The sequence below is a fragment of the Chiloscyllium plagiosum genome, chromosome 15, assembly GCF_004010195.1.
Source record: "Chiloscyllium plagiosum isolate BGI_BamShark_2017 chromosome 15, ASM401019v2, whole genome shotgun sequence".
Taxonomy (NCBI): Eukaryota; Metazoa; Chordata; class Chondrichthyes; order Orectolobiformes; family Hemiscylliidae; genus Chiloscyllium; species Chiloscyllium plagiosum.
The window spans coordinates 51441627-51452704 of NC_057724.1; the positions used below are offsets into that span (position 1 = coordinate 51441627).

At 38.4% G+C, this 11078-nt stretch overlaps 1 protein-coding gene across 3 annotated transcripts in view; it reads right to left on the minus strand.

Annotated features, from left to right (window-relative positions):
* Nucleotides 1–11078, minus strand: part of thoc2 (THO complex 2) — a 143494-nt gene that overhangs the window by 81330 nt on the left and 51086 nt on the right. For all 3 annotated transcript variants that reach the window (XM_043704869.1, XM_043704870.1, XM_043704871.1), the window contains 2 exons: nt 7380–7575; nt 194–235 (listed from right to left, as the gene is read on the minus strand). In XM_043704869.1, the coding sequence (XP_043560804.1) occupies nt 194–235; nt 7380–7575 (238 nt within the window). The remainder of the gene's footprint in view (nt 1–193; nt 236–7379; nt 7576–11078) is intronic.

An 11078-nucleotide genomic window follows, 5' to 3' on the forward strand; every position in this document is an offset into this window, starting at 1 on the left:
ACCAACTAAGCTTGATATAGGTTACCCAAAAAAGATATTTAAGTGGTCAAGTTAAAAAAAAAGACATTCTAGTCAGACTTTTTTCTCAGAAACCTAATATAATATATTGAATGGATTATTTAACAACATTCCTACACAATGTAGGAGCAAGAAATATGCACAATCTGATCTTCAATGAAATATGAGAACTTACCATTTTTTCCTTGTCATCCGGTTTACTGCCATCTGATGAATGCTACAAATGAATGATAAAATGTGTTAACTCCATTGTTTAACAAAGAGCTAACACAATGACTAGGTTTGTACCACTTTTGTCATTTCAATTATTGGTTTTTCATATCTAATCAGAAGCACTACAACATAACGATATAACAATAACAAATATAAAACATTCAAGCTAGTCTTTCGGATAGTTTTTAATTAATTATTTCACTGTTTAGAGCAACTATACATTCCTTCAAGGCACAAAAAAACAACAAAAACATCCTAACCATGGCTAACAAAAGCAAATTAAATATTTTACAAAATTCAAAGAAAAGTGCTACGATCCTGCCAGAATAAATCATAAATTTGAGCATTCAGAGAAATTTTGAGCACAGCAAATGCGAATCAAGAAGCTGAGGGAGACAGATTAGAATAGAGTATGATGTTAAGTAACAAAAGACGTAAAAACACGCTGAAAAAGCTCTATTAGTATGTAAAAAGAAAATGGTGGCTGATTCCCATTTGCGGTGTTCAAATTTCCTCCCAATGCTCAAATTTATGATTTATTCTGGCAACATTTTACTTTACTTTTAATTTTGTAAAAATTCTATCATATAATGGTCACACATCCCTGAAGGTTGAGGCAAAAGAGACTTAATTACTGTTTTTTCTTCATTTATAAAAGTCGAGATCTAAAGTAGCCTATGCTGTAATTGGTAACTGAAAAATACTGCTGTAGAAAATCCATTCCTAACATTTCAGAAACTCCTCATTCACAGCACTATGCTCGTTATGTTTATCAATTTACATACATGTTGAAGATCCCATGATCATCATATCATCGATTCTACATGCTTCCCTAATCTCCTGATTAATACTGTGATCCACAATATTGGTGGCCTATAAACAACTCCTACTGGTATTTGCTGCCTCTTGTTTTTTCTCGTCTACACCCATACAGATTCCACATTTTGTTCTTCCGTTCTGAGATCCTTCCTTACTAATCCACTGATCCCACCCCTTATTATCATTATAACATCATCTCCTTGTCCTTTTGGCGTATTCTTCCAAAATGTCAATATTCCTGAATATTCAGTTCCCACTCTTGGTCATAAACAGCTGTGTTTCTGTCACAGTAGTTAAATTATACCCATTTGCTCAATATGTGCCTTGAAACCTTTCACCTCCTTGAAAATACTGTGTGAATTCAAGCAGAGTGCTCTTAAATTTGTATTTTTAACATTATTCCTCATTCTCAGCCTAGCTAATGCTAGCCTTTGTTTTGTTTTGCTTCTCTTCTTAATTCACTTATTTCTGCTTCATGTTAGCAACATTACTCCCATCAAATTTGAGCTCCTCCTGAGGTTTCCATCCCAACACCAGGCTCGTTTCAAACTTTCAGCACCACTAAATTTCTCTCTGAAGGTATCAGTCTCAGTCCTGTTAAGATGTAAATGGTTTAGCTTGTCCAGATCCCAGAAACCATCCAAATGCTTCTGATGCCTTCTCTCAAAGGGTGGCAGGGCCCTCAAGGATTAAAGCATGTGAGGAGCAAAAGCACAAAGACAGTTCGGAAAGAATCTAGCAAAGATGGCAAAGGATTGCAAGCAGAAACAGGTGAGTTGAGTGATTGGGTTAAAAAGCTGTCAGATGGAGTATAATGTAGGAAAATATGAACTGTTCACTATTGATGAATTGAAAAGCAGAGTATTACTTAAACAGAATCAATGTAGAAATCTATGGTGCACAGGGTTTTGAGCATTTTTATTCTCCATTCCCTACAGCCCTTGAGATGGTGATGGTAAGCTGCCTTCTTGATCTACTGCAATCCATTTGGTGTAGATACACCAATGATGTCATCGGGAAGGGAGTTCTGAGATTTTAATGCAGTGACACTAAAGGCATTATGATATAGTTTCAAACCACAACAGTGTGCAGCTTGGAGTGGAACTTGCAGGTGGTGGTCCTCCTATGTTTCTGCTTGACCTTGTCATTCCAGATGATATTGGTTGTGGGTTTGGCAAGTGCTGTCTAAAGACCTTGGATGAATTTATGGAGGGTATCTTGTAAACCATAAGCATGGCTGCGACTGTGCATCAATGGTGGAGTGAGTGGCTCTTCAAGAATGTGTGCCAAACAAGTAGACTGCTTTGTTCTGGATAATGTTAAGTTTCTTGAGTGCTGTTGAAAGTGCACTTATCCAGGGTAATGGGTTGCTATCCTTTATTCCAAGAGGAATTGAAATTAAAAGTAACAGTTATGCTTCAGTCATCCACTACTGAGACAACATCTTTAATAAATATGTCGTTTTGCACTCCTAATCGGAGGAAGGTCACTAGTGTATGAAGGTAATTTAAAAGAGATATATTGGACTGATACCTGGAAGAAGTCAGCTGTCTGAGGACAGATTAGGTAGTTTGGCTAGTTGTGAAGAGTAAAGTCAATGGCTTAACTCACAGGTATATGATCAAGAATGGTTTTGACAAGGTGCAGACAGAAAGAATGTCCCTTCATGAGTCTCGGGACATGGCTTTAAAATCAGCAGTTGCCCTTAATAGGACAGGGAAGAATGATTTTGTTTTTTTCTCAGAAGGCTGTGCAGCTTTGGAGTGGTGGTAGAAGCACTGAACAGTTTTAAGACAGAGAATTGGTGATATGACTGGTGAAGGAGGTTATCTAAGATTACACAGGGATCTTGATCAATTGGGCTAATGGGCTGAAGAATGGCAGATGGAGTTCAATTTGGATAAATGCGAGGTGTTATATTTTGGTAAGACGAACAAGGGCAGGACTTAGAAAGTTAATGGTAGGGTCCTAGGTAGTGTTGTTGAACATCAATACCTAGGTATTCAGGTACATAATTCTTTGAAAGTTGCATCACAGATTGTCAAGGTGGTGAAGGCGGCAACTGGCATGTTTAACGTCATTGTTCAGACCATTGAACAATGGTCGTCATGTAGTGATTGTTCAGGACACTTTTTTCAGTACTGTGTAGAGTTCTGGACTCCTTCTATAGGAAGGATATTATTAAATTGGACAGGGTTCAGGAAAGAATGCTACCAGGACTGGAGGATTTGAGTTATAAAAAGAAGCTGGATAGGTGTGGATTTTTTTCACTGGAGCATAGGAGGTTGAGGGGTGATCTTAAGCGCGTTTATAAAATCTTGAGGGGAATAGAAAAGGTAAATGGCAAAGATCTTTTCCCTTGGGTAGGTGAGTTCAAAACTGCAGGCCATAGTATTAAGGTGAGAGGAGAGGTTCAAAGGGACCTGGGGGCAGCAATGTTGTCACACAGAGGGTGGTTCAAACGTGGAATGAACTGCCAGAGGAATTGTAGATGCAGATATAGTTACAACCTTTAGAAGACATTTGGACAGATACATGAATAGGAGAGGTTTAGAAGGAATGGGCCAAACACAGGCAAGTGGGACTAATTTTGGTTTGGGAAACTTGGTCGGCATGGACAATTTGGACCAAAAGATTTGCTCCCATGCTATATGACTCTATGACTCCCCTGCCTCATAAGAAACAAAGTTTGTCAGAAATGTACGGGATTGCGGAATTTGAACTGACAAAGATCAGCTATAAACTAATCAGCCATGAATGGGCAGGATGGTCGACTTTCGCTCCTGCTTTCCAAATTCAAATGTAACATTCAAGTCACTTGTTCAATTGATCAAACTTCCTAATCTTACATTCACTTTACTATGACACTGGGAATAATCCCAAGGTTACTGCTCTCAAGATTGTGCTTTTTAGTTTCCTTCCCATCTCCTAAAATTCTGAAAAATGACCCTCAAGTATTCAAAGCATTCTCTTGTGGCGCAATAGTAGTGTCTCTATCTGTGAGCCACAAGGACCAGGTTCAAGTCTCATTTGCTCAAGGGATGTGTAATAACATCTCTGAACAGGACGAAGGAGCAGCACTCCGAAAGCTTGTGATTTCAAGTAAACCTGTTGAGACTATAACCTGGTGTCGTGTGACTTCTTACTTTTTCTGAACATGATGATCATAAACTAAAACATTACCAATGCATTCAGAACAAAAGTATCAGCAGCACGTTTTGCTACAAACAGGTTCAATTACTGCACTGATAATTAAGAATATTAGAACACCAGCAACTTTCATTCCATAAATATGATTCAGGACAACAAATTATTCATCAGATATAGTCATAGAGTCATAAAGATGTACAGCACGGAAACAGACCCTTCAGTCCAACTTGTCCATGCTGACCAGATAGCCCTATGCAATCTAGTCCCACATGCCAGCATCCGGCCCACATCCCTCCAAACCCTTCCTATTCATATACCCATCCAAATGCCTCTTAAATGTTGCAATTGTACTAGCCTCCACACCTCCTCTGGCAGCTCATTCCATACACATACCACCTCTGCATGAAAAAGTTGCCCCTTTGGTCTCTTTTATATCTTTCCCATCTCATCCTAAACCTATGCCCTCAAGTTCTGAACTCCCCTGGGGAGTTTAACATTTAAGAGTAGGCTTAAATTTTAGTGAAAACACTCAACCTGCACTAATGACAGCAAGTAGCCAAAGTCAGCTTTAGGTATACTTTTCTGATGTAATCTGTGAGATAGCTTCACAGGTGACAGTGCCTGAGGAGTTGGTTTATTTAAGGCCAAACAAGGGGGACTTGGAGCGACACATACAGAGTTGCAAAATCCACTACAACATAATGAAACTATACCACAAACTGCAAAGAATGAGTACACCAGCTAAATATTTTTTCCAAAAACAATTAGACTCCAAAGTGAAAATCCTCTGCTGTTGTTCGTCTGTCTCCATGCATGTTGACAGAAACTCAGAATGCCTCTCCTTTGTTCATTACTGATCATGCAACAATAAAATGTCTGATTCCCTCAGTTCAATCTAAGTGGCTATTCTACAAATAAACTACATTGTATATTCTGCAATCTGTCAAAACTGTAATCTGTTTTCCTCGATTTCACATTTTAACAAGGTACTGCTGAATTGACCTAAAGATAGTGGCATGACCAAAGTAATTGCAGCAATTACTCTTGTATTTATTGTCAATTCTAATAGTTTACTCTTGTTTAATGTTTAATATTGATTCAGCCTTGCCCTATTAAGTACTCACATTTGAAAAGCTGCACGGAAATAGAACCTCTCGGTGTGTGTGTGTCATGGCTTATAGATTGAGTTGGTATAAAATCACTAAGGAAGAAGTTAATTCGAGTAAACCGAAAGTAGCCATAATGTTCACTACCTCTCCAAAAGCTAGACTTCACATTTCACACTCAAAGTAATTGCTATGTCATTACGAACGTACTACAACAGTCTCTATGATCTTCCATTGCTAGTTTGCATTCCACACGCTTTTGGCTTCACCCTCAATTTGATTTCTAAGTATTTGACATAAACTGCCCATACTTCCAAAGTTTTATACTGAAGTTAGATTAAGAGTTCTTGAATGACACATTTATTTTTAGCTTTATTCAGTTTAGAATGTGAAAATTTGTACATATTTTTGTCATCATCTCGGTCATTAATAGACCCAATCTTGCTTTTTCGAAGAGCATAGAGGGGTAATTCTGTCTCTTGCATGTATTAGCTCCTGCAAGAGCCATTTAGCTTGCCAAACTCCCCTGCTCTGCAAACCTTCTGTCCTCAGGAAATTAACTAATTTCCTCTAGAAAGCAATGATAAAATCATCTGCAACCACATACTTAGGCAGTGCATTTCAGATGCTAATCACTCATGGTGTAACATGATACTCGAGGAGCTAAAACAAAATCCAGGTGCTTGATTAGCACCCCATCCAACACCTTCAACATTCACTCCTTCCACTAACAATACATACTAATAGCATTCTCTATGGTAATAACTCAGTTCCTGAGACAGCAGTAACCAAGCCCACAAATTTGACCTCTTGTTGGGAGGGGCATCAGATATATGGAATCATTATCCAGCATGAAATAATGTTGGATAATTATTGGGGAAAATAATTGGGGACGTGGTAAACAATGAGGAGGTTAGCTTTAGATTATAGAAGGATAGTATGGGCTAGCCAGATGGGCGAATCAGTGGCAAAAGGAATTCAATCCTGTTAAGTGTTAGTACACACTTGAACAGGACAAAGGCGGCAAGAGAATCCATTATGAATGGTAGGACCCAGGGGACAGCAAGGGTCAGGGGTATACTGCTGTACATTTCTACTGGCTAGCAGGACAGATAAATAAAATGGTTACGAAGGCATAAGGGATACTTGCCTTTTTTAGCTGAGACACAGAGTTGAGGAAAAGGGGGAGGTTATGCTAGAAATGTATAAAATGTCGGTTAGGCCACAATTAGAGTGTCGTGTGGAGTTCCCGAATCCATATTGTAGAAGGAATATGATTGCACTGAAGACATTGCAGAGGAGATTTACCAGGACATTGCCTGGGCCCGAGAATTTTAAGTATGAAGAGAGATTGGAGAAACGTGGGGCATTTTCCTTGAAGTAGAGGAGACTGAGGGGGGAACATAATTGAGACATAAATTTATGGAGGTAATGAAAGGGAAGGAAGCAAAAAACTGATCCTTTCACCAAAGGGAAAAAAGACCAGGGCTTATAGATTTAAGTTAAAGGACAAGAGGTTCAGATGGAATAGGAGGAAAATCTTTTTCACAAAGTGGTGGTGGGAATCTGGAACTCACTGCCTGAAAGGGTGGTAGGTGCAGAAATCCTCAATGTGCAAGAGGTCTTCAGATGTGCAGGTGCTATGTCATGGTGTACAAATCCATAGGCAAATGCTAGAAAATGAGATTATAATATGTAGATTGTTATTTTTGATTGATAGATCAACCTTCTTCTGTGCAGTAGTCCTCTATGACATTATGACCATAACCTGCAAATTCTTGCCCCTTGCCTTCCAAATTATACATCTTGACTTTACGTTATATAGCTGTGCCTCCATTGTTACAGAATAAAAATCCTCAAATACGCACCCTAACATGCTGCCAGTAATTATTTAAGTCATCACGAAAGATTCAAAACTCCTGATGAAATATTAAAAGCTTCTGGTCAGATTACAAAAATGTTATTCCTCAAGATTTAAAGAACATTAAAGCAGATGTAAATTGCAACATGCACAAAGGATTTTAGAATAATGATGTAGAAGTCAACTAGGATTTGTATATAGCTCACACCAACCTCTTTCATGAATGCTTTGCCTATACGAACCACTTTAGCAAACAAGATAGGATCATGCCATAGGTGAGGTCCAAGGTAGCATAGCATACTGAAAACTTCTTTTCTTAAGTCTTCAAAAGTTTCTACTGGTTTTGGAGCCCTTTCATTTTTAAGTGATGGAATTACTGCTCCCTTGGCACCCTTTGGTACACCAACCCTGCAAACAAAATATCAAGTTTTGTACAAATATAAGCCAAATTGATTAAAAGAACTGATAAAATATTTGAAATTTATGAAATGGACAGAAAGATAAGAACACATGTGAACTTGTGCAAACATCAGGATAGAGCTGATATCAATCTTTTATTCCTCCACCCCCAGCCAAGTGTTCAGTGAACATTCCGACTTGGAACATCAACATTTTATTTTACCTTAGATTCTGCCTTAACCAGAATTATTTCAAGAAAGTTAGATAATTGTTTTGAACACAAAGATAATGGGAAACAAACACAAGAATTATACTAATGTAGGAGGAGAAAACTCAACAATAAAATCCAGTTCCTGTCCAATAATACTCCACAGTTACAAGGTGCACAGAATTCCACGGTTAATTGCTTGGATTCCATGCATTTTAGTTTGAGTCCAGTATTTCAAGTGTTGCGTAGAGAACTAATTTATATTTAACTATTAAAATTTTAAGACTTCTGACTAATAAATATGAAATTAATCAATTCTTCTTCAAAAATGGAATAAAGTAGTGAAAGTTTCTTGCATTTCAACATAAATATTTGATTTTAGATGACTAATTTATGGGATACTTTCCAATGCCAAATATCAGTTTAAGTTTTTAAAGCAAACTAACACTGCCCATTTTAGTTTTGGAAGACTTGTTCGAATCCTCTGAACTCCTAGGATATCAGAGGAATAGAAAGGCAAAAATAAATAGTTGGTGCTACTCCAACACGGACATGGAAAAAGATACTCAGTCAGAGGTTCCAAATTTTTTTTAAATGTTGTGCAGGAAACAAAGAGCTCTACATTAACGATCTGTGCCTCGAAATACATGACAGATGAGATTTTAGTGAGAAAGTATACTTTCCTCTGCTAATGCTTGGTTGTCAGTTCATGAGAACTTCCATCCAGGTTTAATTAGAACTTGGAGACAGCTGCTATTTCCTAACAAATTTAAGATTGCTACTGACACAGCTACAAGATATTGTACTTGTGGATGACAAAGTTATAAAAGTTCAAAAAAACTATTTGCAGTCAGCTTTAAAGAGTTATTAAAACTTATTGGTTTTCAAAGATATTTTCATACCATAAAGTTTATCTGCATTCACAGACTGCTGTTAAAAGTAAATGTGTACTTTTTCCAAGATTTTTTTTTGAATACCAAGTCAGAATATACACCATAATGTTATGCGTATTGGAGCACACAATGTACAATGTAACAAAGATCACAGAAATCTATGGTTTTGGTCAACTGGTGAGCCATCTCATGGGTCAATGTGAAAGAAAACAAAAGAGAAGTTAAACATCCTGAGACTGATTAAGGCTGGAGGTCTGATTGCAAGTTTATTTTCCTGCCAACTGCAGGCAGGTTTACCTGGGGACTGAAAACCAGGCAGCCCTTAAGACTCTATACTTTCTTGAAACATGATGAAATAAATGCAACTGGTGGCACCATCGCATAGCAGCTTGGTATGACCAGGCGAATACTATTTATCTGCGTGTTCGATCAATTTCGGTTCCTTCAACTGTATCAAAAATTTGCAATTACATACTTATTAACATATTTCCCACCTTTAGTATGTTATGCTGTTATTTACAGCAATAAACCACTTTGTTCATTTGGATACAAGAGGCTCATAAACTTTGTACAGAAAATCACCAAAACACTTCAGAAAAGCACGAGTGAATAAATATAGCTGGCACGTAAAAAGAAGAGTCATCAGAAAAAAAAAGAAAACTTTGGAAAAATGGAAACAGACCCTTTGGTTCAACTAGTTCATACTGACCACGTTCCCAAACTAAACTAGTCCCACTTGCCTGCATTTGCCCACATCCTTCCTAACCTTTGCTATTCATAGACTTTTCCAAATGTCTGTTAAATATTGTACTTCTGCCTGCATCCACCACTTCCTCTGGCTGCTCGTTCCACACACGAATCACTGTGAAAAAAGCAGTTGCCCCCTTTTAAACTTTCCTCCCCTCACCATAGTTTTGAACTCCCCACCCTACGGAAAAGGCCTTTGCTGCTCATCTGTGTCCCTCATGATTTTATAAACCTCGATAAGACCACCGTTCAACCTCCTTTGCTCCAGTGAAAAAAAGGTTTCGGCCTATCTACCCTCCCCAATAACTCAAACCTTCCATTCCTACCAACATTCTAGTAAATCTTTTTGAAATTAATAATATCCTTTGGAGAGCAGGACAACTAAAACTGCACACAATTCTGCCCACTCCAACATCCTGTATAACATCAATATGACATCCTAATTCCTGTACTCCAAAGGTCCGAGCAATGACAGCAAGCATTCGAAACACTTTAATCCCCCTGTCTACCTGTGACGCAAATTTCAAAGAATTATGCACCTAAACCGATAGGTCTCTGTTCTACAACAGTACTCAGGGTCCTGCTCTTTTTTTGTTTTACCAAAAAGTAATATCTCACGTTTATCCAAATTAAACTCCATCTACCACTCTTCAGCCCATGAACCCAATTGATCAAAATTTCTCTGTCATCTTCATTGTCCATGATACCACCAATTTTGGTGTCACCCACAAACTTACGAACTATGCCTCCTAAGTCCTTATCCAGATCATTTATATAAATGACAAAAAGCAGTGGACCTAACACCAATCCCTGTGGAACACTGCTGGTCATAGGTCTCAAGTCCAAAAAAAACAACTCTCCACCATCACTCCCTTCCGTCTTGTACCATCAAGCCTACTTTCCAATTGGAAAGCTCATCCTGAACCCCATGTAACCTAACTTTATAAATTAGCTCATCATGTGGAACCATGTCAAAGGAGTCCGTGTAAACAATGTCTATCACTCTGCTCTCATCGGTCTTTTTAGTTACTTCCTTAAAAAGCTCAATCACATTTGAGAGACATAATTTCCCTCAGCCACAACCATGCTAACGATCCCTAATCATCCTTGCCTCTCAAAATGCATGTAAATCCAACCTTAGAGAATTGCAGAAAGTTTAAAGAAGGTCTAACAGCAGAGGCAAATTTAAGATAGTGGGATTTGAACACGGAAATTCCAAAGGGTGGGCAGGACAGCTACATATACAGTTGATAACAGTGAAACATGGAGAGGGATCACAGTCAAAAGAATTTCAGGGTCTCACTGGGCTGTCGAGAATAGATAAAGTTGCAGATAGATGGAAAAACAAGGCTGTGAAGGGAATAAAATATGAAGAAGATGATGGCTCCCATTCAAGAGGCTGCATGTCATGAGCATACACATGGAAACTGGCTCATGTCTGCATGATCACATATGAACACTGGACACAGGACTTCATAACAGTAGTAGCCCATTAAACTTTAAATCTGCACTGCTACTGAATTGGATCATGGCTGATTTGGTCTACTTTCCTGTCTGCCCCATAACCCAATCAGAAATCTGCCCAATTGGGCAGCGAATAGAAGTCCCAGAATACAACACACCAAGGATTCTGGGGGTTGGGGAGGGGGGGGGGGGAGAGAGAG